At 53.8% G+C, this 15866-nt stretch overlaps 2 protein-coding genes and 1 long non-coding RNA gene across 6 annotated transcripts in view; 2 read left to right on the top strand and 1 right to left on the bottom strand.

Annotated features, from left to right (window-relative positions):
* Positions 1 to 7830, top strand: part of HOXB3 (homeobox B3) — a 56482-nt gene extending 48652 nt beyond the window's left edge. For 3 of the 4 annotated variants that reach the window (XM_011289180.4, XM_019817750.3, XM_023244420.2), the window contains 3 exons: positions 953 to 1040; positions 4028 to 4626; positions 5483 to 7830. In XM_011289180.4, the coding sequence (XP_011287482.3) occupies positions 4179 to 4626; positions 5483 to 6321 (1287 nt within the window). In that variant the 5' untranslated portion in view covers positions 953 to 1040; positions 4028 to 4178 and the 3' untranslated portion in view covers positions 6322 to 7830. Of the gene's footprint in view, positions 1 to 597; positions 756 to 952; positions 1041 to 4027; positions 4627 to 5482 lie in introns of those variants that run through there. The other variant, XM_045044096.1, reaches the window with a different exon arrangement.
* Positions 6727 to 10931, bottom strand: LOC102902218. Its single transcript, XR_002149160.3, has 3 exons — positions 9816 to 10931; positions 8050 to 8137; positions 6727 to 6776 (listed from the first exon to the last, which is right to left on the bottom strand). It is a non-coding gene; the product is annotated as an uncharacterized LOC102902218 (long non-coding RNA).
* A 610-nt stretch (positions 10932 to 11541) lies between these two features.
* On the top strand, positions 11542 to 13889 carry HOXB2 (homeobox B2). The gene is made up of 2 exons (XM_023244422.2): positions 11542 to 12044; positions 12802 to 13889. The coding sequence occupies exons 1-2, from the start codon at positions 11663 to 11665 to the stop codon at positions 13458 to 13460; spliced, it is 1041 nt and encodes a 346-aa protein (XP_023100190.1). The 5' UTR covers positions 11542 to 11662; the 3' UTR covers positions 13461 to 13889.
* Positions 13890 to 15866: the final 1977 nt, after the last annotated feature.

A 15866-nucleotide genomic window follows, 5' to 3' on the forward strand; every position in this document is an offset into this window, starting at 1 on the left:
TAGGGAGGGTGTGGGGGAAGAGAAGAGACAGACTGGGAGACTCAGAGTGTGGTTGGGGGGGGAAGCCAGGGTGAGAGGGCGGGAGACCCAGCCACCAGTCCCAGAGGAGTGAAACTACTTAAAAAAAAAAAAAAAAAAGCCTTGGTGTTGCCATTGCCAATGAATGCAGAGAGGCACCCAGCACCCCCACCCCCCGGACACCTTGGGTGCCTTTAGGCCTCCCCACCTACTTCTCAGTTAGCATAATGGCTTATTAGTGGGGTGCGGGGCGGGAGGGGGGGGAGCTGTGAACTCCACCAGCTTTCCCTTGCCCGTGCTCTCCTCTTCCTCCCCCGCCAAAATCTCAATTTAAAAATTTACCTGTTCTTTAAACAAACAAACAAACAAACAAACAAAAATCTCTGCCTTCTTTCCTTTCTCACTTTTTTTTTTCCGGGGGGGGGGGCCTTAAAAAATTTCCCCCGCCCCCATCACCACCACCACCTTCCCTCCTTATCTGGCATCTAAGCTTACTAAAGGGGGAGTGGTGGGGGTGTGTGTGAGCTTGTGTGTGTGTGTGTGTGTGTGTGTGTGTGTGAGTGTGTGTGTGTGTGTGTGTGGTTTTTTTTTTTTTTTTTTCCCTGTGCAAAAGCAGAGGCCATTGTTACGGAGAGTAGGGCGTACCAGTCTTGTAGGGCAACCACACTGTGGCGGCTTGGCCAAGCCGGAGCCCGGAGCTGGATTCTCAGCGAGCTGAGCCGCTCCAGCACCTTTCGGTCTTCTTCTATTTTTTTCCCCCGCTCCCCCACCCCCCTCCCTCCTGCGCACCCCCGCTCCTAAGCCGAGTGAATTGAAGCGGACGCCGCGCGGCTCCACCGGCCGCTCTGCCCCTCGGGCTCCCCAGCCGGGGTGGCTACTGGGGGGGGGGGCGACGCAGCTTTAAACAGTGGTCTTTTTTTCCTTTGCCTTCAAGGAGGGGAGATTTCTCGCCTGCCGCTCGCGCTGGGGCTCGATGTGAATATATATTATGTCTGCCTGTTCTCCCCTCGTCGGTGGCTAAGGTAAGCTGGACTGAAATAGGCTATCAGTTTGTGAATGGCGGAGAGTATGTCTCAATGATTTATGGCCCATATGACTCCAATCTCGGTTCAAGAAGAGTTCACAAGCTTTAAGCTTCCTTCCACGCAGCGACTCTCCTCTCCTCTCCTCTCTCTCTCTCTCTCCCTCTCTCTCTCCCTCCCCCTCCCTCCCTCCCTCCCTCTCTCTCTCTCTCTCTCTCTCCCTCTCTCCCTCTCCCTTCTTGCTTCTCTCCTTTTCTCCTCTTTTTTCTTTCAGCAGCCAGAGCCAGAGCTGAATTTCCCCCCGGCTGCTAAGAAGAGCCTAAGCTTTCTCTCCTTTCCTTTCTTGTTCTTTTATTTTTCTTCCTTCCACTAATTTTTTTTTTTTTTTTTAAGTCCTGGAAGGTGGCCTAGCCCCTCTCTCCGGGCTTCCCCAGCTATTGTTACTGTCCTCGGCTCTTTTCAGGGGTGTGCCTGGACAGGTGGGGTTCTTGGGGTGGCTCACCGCCCTCCTCCAACGAGACCCTGGGGGGAAGCCGGGAGCCACCGTCTCCCTCCCTCCCTCTCTCCCGAGAAGCCATATGGAGCCTGGATTTTTCCAACATGGAGGCAAGGGAAATAGACATGTTTGGCTTGGTAGAGCTGCTCCCCACCCCCTCTTCTCCTGGATCCCCAGATCTCAGATCCCCTCAGCACCTTCACCTCTTCTCACTGTCCCACCAGCCAGGCCTCTGCGCCCTCCGGTCGATCCGGGCCTGGCAAAGTCCCAGAGCGGAGTTGCTAAGGCGCCTTTTAATTCGGTTACCTCCAGCGCCCAAACTTGCTGCCCTCCGCCCGGTGTGCTCGGAACCTGCCGCCGCTAGCCGTTGAGGCGTCCTGAACGCTTTCTCTTCGCCTCCTTGGGCCAGCATAGCTAGTCACCAGCCACCGCGGCAGCAGTGGCCGAGACAGCCCGGAGGCGGCAGCCAGGGGCTAGCTCCGTCCACAAACCTCCCGGCCCTTTCTCGCCGCCAGCGGAGTCTCCATTCTTTCCTGTTACGTCTCTGGCTTCTCCGCTTCCCACACTCGCCTGGCCTCTGTCCTGCGATGGTTTGCAGGTTTATTGCAGGGGGAACGACAGGAATTTCGGCCCCAGGCGTCTAGTCAGATTATTGCTTTATCATCATCACCATCATCATCATCATCATCATCATCATTACTGCTGTAACAATCATTTAGACTAAATAAAGCCAGGGCCCAGCCAGCCAACCCCTTCCAACGTTTTTATTTCATTCTCTTCTCTATTAATAACAAACTCAACTGATGCCTGTTAATTAATTCCCCCTTCATCCAGGGCTGCTCTGAAGCTAATTTTGGTTAAATCATCAGAGGCTAATGGTAATAATAATAAAGGGATTGGGTCAGCCTGGTCAATTGAACTCCAGTTCTCCTCCCTGGAAGGACCTGCTGTTTGCAGACCCATGTGTATTTCCCAGAAACAAATTCTTCCCAGAAACCAATCGGAACTCAGGGCTCCCCGGCTCCCTTTTGAATGTGTATCTGTGCCATTAAGAAGGGGATTTATGTGTGGGAGGGACTTCTTCACCTGCACTCCTTTTATTTTATTTGCCTATTTTTAGTTTTCTTTGGGGTTGAACAGCTGGGCTGAATGAGATTTAAGTAGTCTACACTCACATGTCAGAAGAGAGGGTCACTCTGGAGGTTTTATGAAATGTGATGATGAGAAATTGAGGAAGACAGGGAGGAAAAAAATGCAGTCAGAACTTTTAGAAGAAATATACAAAATCCTATGACAGCACGAACCTTTATTTTTTTTTCTGCACAGTTTTAAGCGTCTGCATTAAAATAATGATTATTATTTTTTTTTTTTTTGCCTCAGAAAACTTCAGTAAACAAGGTACTCTGTTTCCAACCCAGAGAATAATATTGTTCTGTTGCTCTGTGGACTTTTTTTCCTTTGGGAGAAGATGTCCTCAGTTAGGAAGTACTTTTGCGTCTCTTGGTAGTAAAGTCCGGCAGTTACCCAGTTTTTCTCTCTTCTTTTCTTCTTTTGGGGAAATCAAAGGACACAGACTGTCAAGGAAAGGGTGGGAAAAAATTAGGTCTGATGAAAAAAATGGAGCGGGGAGAGACCTGGGCCAAATGGTCACTGCACCAATCCGTCTGGCCAGGGAAATAGAAACAATCCTGCTCCATTTGGGGGCCCCATGGGGGCCGCTAGCTGCTAGCTGCTGGGTCCCAGACTTGGCTGAGCAAAGATTCAGACTGGAGGTGGTGGTGGTTCCTCCAGGGGCCAGGGAGGAGGCTCCGTTCTGCTGGCTCTGGAGGTTAAAAATGTTCGGGAAGTTTCTAGGTCAGGCTGTTGTTGTCTTCTTCGTGAGGTGGGTAGGGAAAGAGAGGATCCCTCACAGGAGAAGGTTCCCTGCTCAACTTGCTTCTCCTTCCTGTCTCTTTTGGAGATCCTTGGGGTTTTTTTTTCTCCAGGCTAGACTCCGCTTGGGTGACAGACCTAGATGGACCTGGAGGGAGGCAAAGACAGCAGGCAGGAGGCCTCTCAGCTCACAGGAGGCTGTTGACGATGTTTTTATTTTGGAGTCTCCTAGTCCCCCCCCCCCCCACCTCCTTGAGCCACCTTATCCCAGAGTTAGTAGGGGGAGATAGGGAGAGGGAGGAGGAGAGGTCAGGGACTAGCCTGCAGGCAAGAAAGAAGCAATGGCCTTCCAGTGGTAAGATTGTATACCTAGGCAGTCCCCGAAGGAGTAGAATCCTTATTTTTGAAGTGGAAAAAAAAAATTTTTTTTTTTTAATTAAAGCACTGAAATAAGAAAAATCCATTTCAGGTCAGGAAAGTGGCCTCAGCATCTGCTTTGAAGATGTTGGGGTTGGGGAGAAGAAAAAACCCTATTGATGTCAGTTCCCTTTTCAGCTCCTAAGATGGATTCGAGCCCCGGTCCTCTTCTCCCCCTTGTGTCTCTTCTCTCACCCCACAGGTCAGCAGCTCCCAACGGACTCGGGAGGAGGGGGGCAGAAAGGGGAGGGGGGGGTCCGGCGCCTCACGTGACCCCCGCGGGTGCCAATGTCCGGTCGTGAGGGTATCAGGCTCTCGCAACTTGCCACCCACTGCCCGGGCCTCGCCCAGCGATGCAGAAAGCCACCTACTACGACAACGCCGCGGCAGCACTCTTCGGAGGCTACTCCTCGTACCCTGGCAGCAATGGCTTCGGCTACGAAGGTCCCCCCCAACCCCCCTTTCAGGCCGCCACGCACCTGGAGGGCGACTACCAGCGCTCGGCGTGCTCCTTGCAGTCCCTGGGCAACGCCGCCCCGCATGCCAAGAGCAAGGAGCTCAACGGCAGCTGCATGAGGCCCGGCCTGGCCCCCGAGCCCCTGCCCGCCCCGCCCGGCTCACCCCCGCCCAGCGCCGCACCTACCAGTACCACTAGCAACAGCAATGATGGGGGCGGGCCCAGCAAAACCGGCACCCCCAAGTGCGTTCCTGGCTCCAACTCCACCCTCACCAAACAGATATTCCCCTGGATGAAAGAGTCGAGGCAAACGTCCAAGCTGAAAAACAGCTCCCCCGGCACAGGTACCAGCTCTCTGCCTTCCTCGTCGTCAGCTTTTGTCCAGGCCAGGAATGTCACTGTTATTCTAGCACCCAGCCCCTAGGCGCCCAGGCGGCGGCCGGGGAACAATATCAGGTGGCGGCCCTGCAGCGGCGCTTTTCCCGTAGCCCCCACCACCTGATGACCCCTGACCCCGCCAACACCCTCTCCCTCCAGCCACCCTTCACCTGAGCTGCAGAAGGCCAGGCGCTCGGACTCAGCCCTTTGCAAGGCCGCAGAGCCACGAGACGCTGCCAGTAGGCGCAGAGTCGTCAACGATTGATTATTATTAAGTATGATTACTGTGGGTATTAATCACAATCGCTCGGGCCGCCCGGGGTCCCGGCCTCCAGGCAAGGCAGCCTCTTCGAGCCACACTTCCGAGCCCTGCCCCCGAATGTTCAGATTCCCCCAGGGGTTCTCCTCGGCCGCCCACCTAGTCCACAGGACCCCGGCAGGAAGTTTGTGTGTGTGTGTGGGGGGGGGGGTGTCTTCCCAGAACCTGGAGTTGGTGATGGGGGAAGAAAGCGCGCGCGCGGAAACCCAGCTCTAAATAAATGGCCATGCGGCTCTGTCTGCGTGACATGATCAAATTTTCATAAGCTGGGGCAGCAAGAGGAGAACAGGTCTCTTAATAAATGCCACTATTATAGAGTGTCCGCTAATGCGACGGGCGTTGGGGGGGTGGTGAGGAGGAGGCGGGGACGAGAAGGGGAGGGCGGCGGGGGCTCCGAGTCCAGGCCTGGATTTATTAAGAAACCATGCATTCAATTTCGGCGTGTTCAGTAATTATCTTTTATTTCATTTTGTCCCCTTCCCACCCCTCCCCCTCGGATCCAGCGGAGGGCTGCGGCGGCGGCGGAGGCGGCGGCAGTGGTGGCGGCGGGGGCGGCGGCGGCGGCGGCGGCGGGGGAGGGGACAAGAGCCCCCCGGGGTCGGCGGCGTCCAAGCGCGCGCGGACGGCGTACACGAGCGCGCAGCTGGTGGAGCTGGAGAAGGAGTTCCACTTCAACCGCTACCTGTGCCGGCCGCGCCGCGTGGAGATGGCCAACCTGCTGAACCTCAGCGAGCGGCAGATCAAGATCTGGTTCCAGAACCGGCGCATGAAGTACAAGAAGGACCAGAAGGCCAAGGGCCTGGCTTCGTCGTCCGGGGGCCCCTCCCCTGCCGGCAGCCCCCCGCAACCCATGCAGTCCACGGCCGGCTTCATGAACGCCTTACACTCCATGACCCCCAGCTACGAGAGCCCGTCCCCGCCCGCCTTCGGCAAAGCCCACCAGAATGCCTACGCGCTGCCCTCCAACTACCAGCCCCCTCTCAAAGGCTGCGGCGCCCCGCAGAAGTACCCCCCGACTCCGGCGGCCGATTACGAGCCCCACGTCCTCCAAGCCAACGGGGGCGCCTATGGGACGCCCACCATGCAGGGCAGCCCCGTGTACGTGGGCGGGGGCGGCTACGCGGATCCGCTGCCGCCCCCTGCCGGCCCCTCCCTCTACGGCCTCAACCACCTTTCCCACCACCCCTCGGGGAACCTGGACTACAATGGGGCGCCCCCTATGGCCCCCAACCAGCACCACGGACCCTGCGATCCCCACCCTACCTACACAGACCTCTCCTCTCACCATGCGCCTCCTCCTCAGGGTAGAATCCAAGAAGCGCCCAAATTAACACACCTGTGATCGGAGAGGGGCCGGGGGGGCCGGGGCGGCGGAGGGGCGAGGTCTTGGGGTGGGTGAGAGCTACGAGGGGCGCAGGCCGTGCGCTCTGAGGGGGCAGCCTGGAGGTCTGAAATAGGGAGGCAAGGAGGCGAGAGCCACACTTGCTGCTGGGAAGACCGGGGCTGGAGCCCCTTCCCCTCCCCCTGGCCTGAGAAGTTGCTTTGTAAGGTCCTCCAGTCCTTGTTCGGTCCGCCTGCCAACCCACTGGAGAGAAATCCACAGCCGACTGTGGAGATGATCCCCTCAACCCTAGGCCTCCAGCAATACCCAGTTAGGAGATAGGGAAACAAGGCAGAGAAGCACATTTTAAAAAGCAGACAAGATGGCTAGGCCATCACCAACCAACCAACTAACTTACCTTCCATCTCTGTGAGTAATTCCTCCAAATCTTGATTTTTTTTTTCCTTGCAGTTCTCCTTTAAAAAACAAACAAAAAAAGAGAGCCCATTTCAAAACCAAGGGCCCAAAGCACGCTCCCCTCCCACTTTCCTGAAGCCTCAAGTTTCCTCCCACCCATGTGAGGTTTCTGGGGGCGCTCCCTCCATTTTTAGCCCCATAGTTTCTGCTTTAGGACATTCATGTCTACACCCCACCCCCCTCTATTACAGTTTTCAGAGGGCTCAGGGATGGCGAGAGATCCTGAAAGTCAGAGCTGTCTATATTATAAATATATATATTTTTTTCTTTTATGGAACGCTGGGAGGTCAGAGCAGGCAAGGTGTCAGGACTGAAGCTTTGCCCATTCTGCTGTCTCCCATCTCAGCTCCAGGACCATCCCCCTCTCTCCACAGAAAGCAATCGGGCGACACGAGGTTCTACACTTTTCTTTTCTTCTGTTGCTCTCTTGACTTAACGTGAAAACAGGGTATATTTTAACAAACTGTCTGTCCCAGGCAGGGGCTGCAGCTGGGCCTGTGCGCCTCGCTCAACCCCCTGTCAGGACACTTTTGTTGCACTTAGAGTTTACATTTTAATGGATATAAAAACAACTGTGAGAGATGCTTGGGTCTGCAGGAGTCCGGCATCGCTCAAAAAGTGTGTGTTCTAGTGAACATTTTCATATATATTTATTGGTTATAGCCTGTTAAAATATTTTCTTTTTTGTATTATTTATCCCCCCCCTACATTATGTATTTATATGAGGGAAGAAAATGACAAATTGTACTTTTTTAGTATTTACTTGTTATAAAGGACGTTGTGTTTCCTGTCATGTAAAACCAGCTATTTTAGTTATTATTGTACTCTAGAAAAGAGCTGTAGATTTATGTTAAACGCGTACTTATGAGCAATTGTAATTAGTTCTAAAAGGCATGAACTCAGCTCCTATTGTCATTGTATAGTCCTGAATTCGTAGAGTTAGAGTTAATTCCCTCTCGAAACTTTCTTTGTTCTTCCGTAGTTACTTTTTTCCTCACTTAAAAGGGTTGTCTGTCAAACAATTCTTGAATAAACTTTCTGTTATCAATTTTATCTTGTCCTGGTGGTCCGATTTACATAGCAGGGGGAGGCTGCTGACTGCCAAACTTCCCCCAAGGAAAGAAGGACGTCGAAGACCCTATCTTGGCCTCTCCGTTTTTCTCATTGACCTTTTGTCCTCTCGTGCCTTTGGCCACAACTTCCTGGCCACACCTTCAACAACAACAACAACAACAACAACAACAACAACAACAACAACATCTGGCCGCTTACTGCTCTTCCAAGGAACCTAAACTTCACAGTTCTCTTCCGGAGCTACAAAGAAGTCGTCACGTGACCCGAAGCCCAACCACCATTGGGTCTAAAATGAAAACAAAGGAAAATGATTAAAAAAAAAAAAAATCTGAGGCCTAGACTTCTCAGGTCAAACCTTAAAACTAAAGTGAAATTAAATCACTAAATAAAACTCGGGGCGGAGGGAGAGGAGGCGCTTTAGATTTTCCCTGCCAAGGAAAGGGGAGAGGGAGGAGGGAGGGCGAGGCGGTGGGATCCAAGCGTAAATAAAATGGTCCCCAGGCAAATGTGCAGCTCCGTTTCCACGATCCTTGGGAAAACTTCATTTCTTAGTCGTGGTTCCATAAAAGTTTTATCACATCGGCGCGAGGATAGAGAGGGTCTGTCAAAGATGAAATGTCACCGCCGCGTCGCTGGAGCCGATAAGAGCGAAGAGACAGGGCGGCTGAAATATGGAGCTAATTCGTTGAAAGAGAAGCGATGGCTGCTTGCTGAAGAGATGCATAATTCTAATTGTAAGCGATGCGCCCGCATTGCTTAATTAGGAGCATATATTTGGTGGTAGTGGGGTGGGGGGGGGCAGTGTCAGTGAGAATCGTTCCAGGCCCTCAGCCTTAAAGCGAGGGCTGATTTTCATTTTTATGTTGCATCCTGGCAGTCCAAGGTTAGTAATTACAGTCTTTATGCAACAATAAATAACAATAAAAAAGCAACCTGAATTCTACCCCTCCCCCCCTCACCAAGTAGGGTTTTAACTGGACTCGGCTCATCCAAGCAGCAAGCAATTTAGCATCGGGTCAGGCTATAATTTAAAGGCATAAGAGCGTGCAAAGTTTGATTGGGATCAAATAACGCTCAAGGGTTTTTCTTTCTTTCTGTCTTTCTCTCTTCCTCTTCCCTGAATAACATTTTCTGAATGATGTAACTAGATGGAGCGCCATGTTTGGCTCTGGGGGTGGAGTGGATTGATTATTTATCTAGCACGAGAGAGGCAGGCCAAGAGAAGGAATTGAGCTTGAGTTTGAAAAACAGAGCTCTGGCCTGAAGCTGGAATTGCAAACGAAAAATAAGGGCCCACTTGGCTTTGGTGTCCTCCGCCCTTCTTTCTGCGGGCTTCCAGGCTCTAGCTAAGCCGCCAAAGTCGTGGGGGAAAATATCTGTGCTGTAAGATTCACAGCATAACAGGAGGCGGGGAAGCGGTGTCTCTGGGAAGGAGGGCTCTCTTGGCCCCTTTTAACACCCAACTTTTCTGCTGTTCTCTAATCTGGCCATAAAATCTGTCAGCAGGGTTAAAGAGAGCCGTATTTCCTGCAGGGACAGTCTCGGCCTGAGCTGATGCGGAGAGAAGCGCTCTACCCTTCAGCCAGCTGGAGAGGCTGCGGAAAAACTTCCAGGGCTTCTCAAGGGGGTGAATGGAGGGAGCACCCTCTTTCAGGCCTCCCTGCACAACTTCCAGACAACTACTCTTCGGATTCTTCTGTGCCCACCTCCCCTCCCCCGCCCCATCCGCACCCCCCCCCCCCCAAATGGCGAAAAGTGCCTTCTTTGGAGTGGAGTTGGACACAACGGTCTCTGGCCAGTTTGCCCAGTTCAGAGCAGCTCCTTCTGTTCTGAGCCCTCCGCAGCGGTCCACCTCCCGTCCCTGCAGCCCCCACCTACAAATCCCCTTTCTCTCTCCTGGCTCTCCTCTGGCCTTCTCGGTCCTTTTTAAATACTCACCGCCACCCACGCGGATGAATACTCACCGCCACCCACGCGGCTGTTACATTGACAGAAAGTTTCTAGTTCCAGCTCCCGGCTGAGTTGCCATTTCTCTGCTAACCAGCCTTCTCCTCCTTGCTGGGCAGCCCAGAGGAGGAGGGGGAGGGGAGGCCAGAGCCGTGGGAGTTCGCCACACAAACTTTCCACCCAACTCAGCGTCCTTCCCTCTGTCCCCATTGCCCATCTGTTCCCCTGCTCTCCCAGAATCACCTTTCTCTTTTGCTATCACCCCCACCCCCAGGCCTTTTAAAGGGATGTGGAATTTCGGCTGTTCCCTCGGCTTTCCCAAAGAGCCAAATTCTTTGATGCCATCGGAGGGAGCTGTCAGGGGGCTAAGATTGATCGCCTCATCTCCTCTCGGTCCCTCTGACCCACTTATTTAAAAATCTTCCCCCAGATCGACTTTTCATTTTCTGCTTTGAGATCTAGTTTCCCACCAATTGCTCCGGGGTGGGGGGGGGGGGCGAGTCTTGTGTCCCCTCTCTCCAGTACATTACAATACTCTCTAAAGTTCAGACTGTCTTGATCCCCTCGAAATAAAATTAAAAAAAAATCCTCCCCTTCCCCCCTAAATGGAATATAATCTCAGTAGTCATTGTTGCCACCCTCTCCGTGCTCAGAGAATTCTTTCTTGCCAGGGATGATGATGATGATTAAAACTAGCACACTGGCAAAAATAGGAAGGGGGATTCTCTTTGTCCTGGGTGGGGATTCCTCCCCCCAAACATTGGCCTGAGGTTTGAGAGTGCTCTAAGTTAAATCTCCTACTACCTTGGTTCTTGTTCATGTCCCTGGATATAGATACAGATACAGGCTTGAGGCTTGAGGGAGAGCATAGGCACCTGACACCCTGGCTGTTGTGGGGTCCTGAAAAGCAGAGAGATGGCTCCAGGTGAGGAAGGCAGGTGGACAAGTGCTGCAAACACTGGGCAGAGAAGGGAACTGAGACCACACAGCTTTGGCTGCCAGAGGCCCCAAAGAGCCCCTCACCATCTATCTCACTCCTCTGTGTCAGCCTGGGAGTGTCTGTCGATTTTCTAAGATTTATCTGTTGCTTTTGGGGGGGTGGGATGGGGATGGAGGTGCTGATGATTGTAAATCTCTCCTCTTCCTTATTGCACCTTAACACTGACCTTTCCCAAAGGATGGAAGTCTCTTTCTACTATCTTTTTCTTTCACTCTGAGATCCTTACTCAGCTTTCTTTCTTTCTTTTTTTTTTTTTTTTAATGGGGGGGGGAGAGTGGGGAAGATAATACGGCTGGCATTATAAAGAAAGCACTAATGTATTCTATTAAAAATATTTGGAAGAGAGGAAGACTTCTCCCTTAGATTCTCTTGTTTTCCACCTTTTGGAGCCTCCCATCTTCTGAAGGGGGTGAGAGAAAGGTTCCTCTAGCTTTTCTGGAGAAAGGGAAGCACTGGGGAGAGGGAGTGTAGGACTGGGGGCTCACGGTGTCCAGGTCGTGGTTCTCTAGAGTTTTTGAATCAATTAAAGCAAATAATGCTCTCTGTTTTCCACCAGGCCCAGACAAGCGATTGGCCGAGGCCAGTCCCGTGACCATGAATTCCCTGCAATTTCGCCGGAGTCCTGGGTTTAATAGAGAGAGTCCCCATACGCTTGTATTTATCAGCAATATACAATTATAAAGGCCCAAAATAAAAATAAAAAAAAAACAACAACAACAAAAACAGAGAGAGAGAAAGAGCGAAATCTCCCCCTCCCAAAATCGCTCCATCACATAAACCTGGGGGGGGCAGGAGGGGGGGTCCCTTCCGATCCTCCCTCCTGACGCCCCCCCCAGCAGGCCCCCTCCCCCACCATTGAAAGCCATGAATTTTGAATTTGAGAGGGAGATTGGGTTTATAAACAGCCAGCCATCGCTCGCCGAGTGTCTGACTTCCTTCCCCGCTGTCTTGGAGACATTTCAAACTTCATCAATCAAGGAGTCGACATTAATTCCTCCTCCTCCTCCTTTCGAGCAAACCTTCCCCAGCCTCCAGCCCGGCGCCTCCACCCTTCAGAGACCCAGGAGCCAAAAGCGAGGCGAAGATGGGCCCGCTCTGCCGCCGCCGCCGCCGCTCCCCGCCGCCCCCTTGGTCCCCGAGTTCCCCTGGATGAAAGAGAAGAAATCCGCCAAGAAACCCAGCCAATCCGCCTCGTCTCCTCCAGCCGCCTCCTCCGTTTCGGCCTCCGGGGTCGGATCGCCAGCAGGTCGGTTAGCGGGGTAGGGGTGGGGTGAGGGGCAGCTAGAAGAGGGGGAGAAAGAGCGATGGGGGAGGTAAAAAGGGTGTCGAGCCTGCTGGGGATCCTTGCCCCGTCTAGTCCAGGGATGAACAAGAAAAATACACTGCTGGGGTTCAGGCCTGGTTTTTTCTCTTTCTTTCTTTCTTTCTCTCTTTCTTTCAACACTATAGCAGATTTTGGAGTCTGGTTGGGGAAGAGCCTTTTCTCTGTTAGAAAAAGGATTTGATTTAGCTTTTCACCTTTATCTGTACGGAGGAATCAAAGCGGTGTTGGGGATTGAACCTGGGCGCAGGAAAAGATTCAGTCCCATTTCTCCCCGCTCTCAAAGAGGGGAATTTGAAAGCCGGGGAGGACAGGAGGTGAGGAATAATCTTTCTTAATGAACCTCCTCTCTCTGGGTTAAGCTCGAAGATGCCGAATTGAGGGCTCCACGCCAATGATTCGGGATGGAGGCTCTGAGGTTCTGGGGGCAAAAGGCAGCCGCTGCCTACCCCCTGCGTGGTCCGTGGGCGGCTCTCTGAATGCTGTGCCCTGACCCGGGCAGGGTCTGCCGGCGAGAGGGGGACGGAAAAAGCCGTGAGAGCGCGCCGCTTCGGTAGGCGGGAAGGGGGGGGGGGTTGCTGCTGATACTGTTTTTGGCGGCTGGGGTGGTCTTCACCTAAGCTGAATGAGGTTGAGCAGGGGACACCGCCCGCTTTTGACACCCAGCCCTCTTTCCCTGCAGATGGTCCGGGACTGCCGGAGGCCGCCGGCAGCGGGGCGCGCAGGCTGCGCACTGCTTACACCAACACGCAACTGCTGGAGTTGGAGAAGGAATTCCACTTTAACAAGTACTTGTGCCGGCCGCGCCGCGTGGAGATCGCGGCCTTGCTGGACCTCACCGAGAGGCAAGTCAAGGTGTGGTTCCAGAACCGGCGCATGAAGCACAAGCGGCAGACGCAGCACCGCGAGCCGCCCGACGGGGAGCCGGCCTGCCCAGGCGCCCTGGAGGACGCCGGCGAGCCAGCCGACGAGCCCGCGGCCAGCCCTGGCCGCCCCTCCGCCTCCCGGCCGGCGCGGGAAGCCTGCTGTCACCCGCCCGAGGTCGCGCCGGCCCTCCCGGGCGCCCAGGGCCCCCAGCCTTTGACCGCTCACGTGGGGGGTAGTTTGCGCGCGGCCGCCAGGCTGGAGCCCGAGCCGTTGCCCGAAGACGCCTTTCCCGAGCGGCAGGATTCGCCTTTCCTGCCCGATCTCAACTTCTTCGCGGCCGACTCCTGTGTCCAGCTGTCCGGAGGCCTGTCCCCCAGCCTGCAGGGCTCGCTCGACAGCCCGGTTCCCTTTTCCGAGGAAGAGCTGGATTTCTTCACCAGCACCCTCTGTGCCATCGACCTGCAGTTCCCCTAACCTGTTTCCTCCTCCCGGCCGCTTCGACCCCTGTCCCCTCGTCCCGTCTGCTGGAAAACCCGAGGACCCCCCCTCCCCCAAGTCGCTTAGACTTCTTTCTGTGTTTTGCTAAAATTCAGGTATTACTGAATTCGTGTTTAATCCATTTCCTTCCGTTCCTCTCTAAAATATTGGGCACTCGGGCGTCTTTTTAAAACACACAGACAAATTCCGTTCGGTAGACTCCTTCCAACGAAATCTCAGGAATAATTAAACTCTTGGGGGGGGGGGCTTTCTTAAAAAAGAACTAGAGGAACTTGTTTTCCTCTCTCTCTTTTAAGTTTTAGACCCGTAGATTATTTATTGAAATTCTTTAATAATAGGAAAAGGGGAAAGTATTTATTGTACATTATTTTCATAGATTAAATAAATGTCTTTATAATACGAAAACGAGTGTTTGTGTTGGAACCCCAGCCCCTTGCCCCGCACCTCCCTAGGCCGGCCCTCATTCCCTCGGGACCCGCGCGAGGCTGCCCGACCCCGCGTCGGCTAAGTCCGGGTGGTACAAAAGCGACCCTACTTGGCCACCGCTTCTCGACCCGCAGCTCAGCTCGAGAGGAGTGGGGAGTTTGCTGGAATTCTGTCACCTGCACACCCTCCAACAGATGGCCTTGGGTCCCGCGTCGGTGTTCCCGGGGCTCTGCTTAGAGATCTAGGTGGGCGGGTGGAGGGAGAGGAGGCCTCGGGGACGCGACCGGGGGTCGTAGCAGGGGGCGCAGAGGTTTAGCCGGAGCGGGAGGGCTCCTAGGGTTTCCCAAGCTTCTGGCTTCAGTGCCCCCAAGCCGGGTGGAAAGGCTTTTTCGGGAACACAAGAAGCCTGGGGACGCGAGGCCAGGGGTCGTGGGCCGAGTGGCGTGGGGGATGGGGGGTGTTCTCGGGAAGCAGGTTTCCAAGCGGGCCAGGAAGGAGGCTCGCGGAAAAATGGAGCGAGGCCCGGACCCCAGTGCTCCTCGGTGCCCGCAGCCACTCTAGGGCTTCGGGGTCGGGAGGGCGTCCGAGGAGCGGCGGGGCCGCCAGCCCGGGGAGGCCCGCGCCGCCTCTGCAGGCGCTAGGCCTCCGGGGGCGGGAAGGAGGAGCGAGGAGAGCTGGAGGGCGACAGGACAGCCGTGAAGATGCTCAAAATGGCGCTGGGGCCGGGCTGCAGGGAGGGCGCGGGGAGAGTCGGTGGCCGCCATGACAGCCGCTTCGGGGCTCTGTCCCCGCGCCCGCCTTCTCCTTTCCGGACCTTCCAGGCCCCCCTGAGGAAAGGGAGCCAGGAGCCTCCTTTTCGTTTTTGTGTTATTAAAAAAAAAAAAAAAAAAAAAAAAAAAAAGAGGCCAGCGGAGGCGGAGGACGCGCGGGGGACGTGGAGTGCGCGCGGCGTGGGCGGCGCAGGGGTGAGCCGCGCAGGGGTGAGCGGCGGGTCTGCAGGCCCGGGTCGGCCTCGCGGGGTCTGACTGTGCACCCTTGGCTCTGGGATCTAAAGCCCGGCCGCCGCTTCCTCCAGATGCAGGCCTACCTGTCTTACCGACAGCTTCATTTGCCATCTCAGCTCTGTCTCCTATCCCCCACCGCACCCGGCCCGGCTGCTTGCAAACCCGGCGAGCGGGGAAGCCAGGATCGATCTCCCCCATCTGCCTCCTGGTTCGTTCCGGGGAACGCGGAGATTTAAAGGGCCCTGGAAAGCCATCCATCCTTCTTAGGTTTACTTAATATTTCTCTGGCTCAGAAACAGACACCGCAGGGCTACCTCCCCAGCAGATGCTGCCATTCTCGAAAAGCAGTTTATTTCCTGGGCCTCCCAGACTTTCCCCTGGACCAGCAGGACGGGGACTTGGAGTACCAGGCACGGGGAGGCAACAACTGTCAGGAAAAGCCAGGAGCCAACACAGGTCGTGACACATAGGACTAGACAGGCTCTCGCATATTTTTTTAACTGGCCCCTCAGTGTGGGAAGTGCACACATCTTATTCAGCTGGAATTGAATCCCTTAAACTGTCTTAATATAGAATTCATCTCCTGCATTAAGTAATCTTATGTCATGTTAAGTTGCACTTATTTCTTTCATAAATAAATTAATATAGAACAATTAGATGTGTTATTATAATAATATCATGTATCTTATTAGTTTATTTTCCCTCATAAAATATATAGGTATGAAATAAATTCAATATATTAAAGTAATAATACACAGCTTATTGGCTCGCATATTTATTTTCCCCATAAATAAGTGAATATACAATATATTAAAACCACACTATACATCTCATTGGGCTGTGTGTTTATTTCTCCATAAAATATGCCCATAGGCAGTGCTTAACATCTTAAAAATCGCAGCACATAGACATCTCTACACCAACAAAACGAAACAGACATTTCAGCTGGGGC

Source organism: Felis catus, chromosome E1, assembly GCF_018350175.1.
Source record: "Felis catus isolate Fca126 chromosome E1, F.catus_Fca126_mat1.0, whole genome shotgun sequence".
NCBI classification, from domain to species: Eukaryota; Metazoa; Chordata; class Mammalia; order Carnivora; family Felidae; genus Felis; species Felis catus.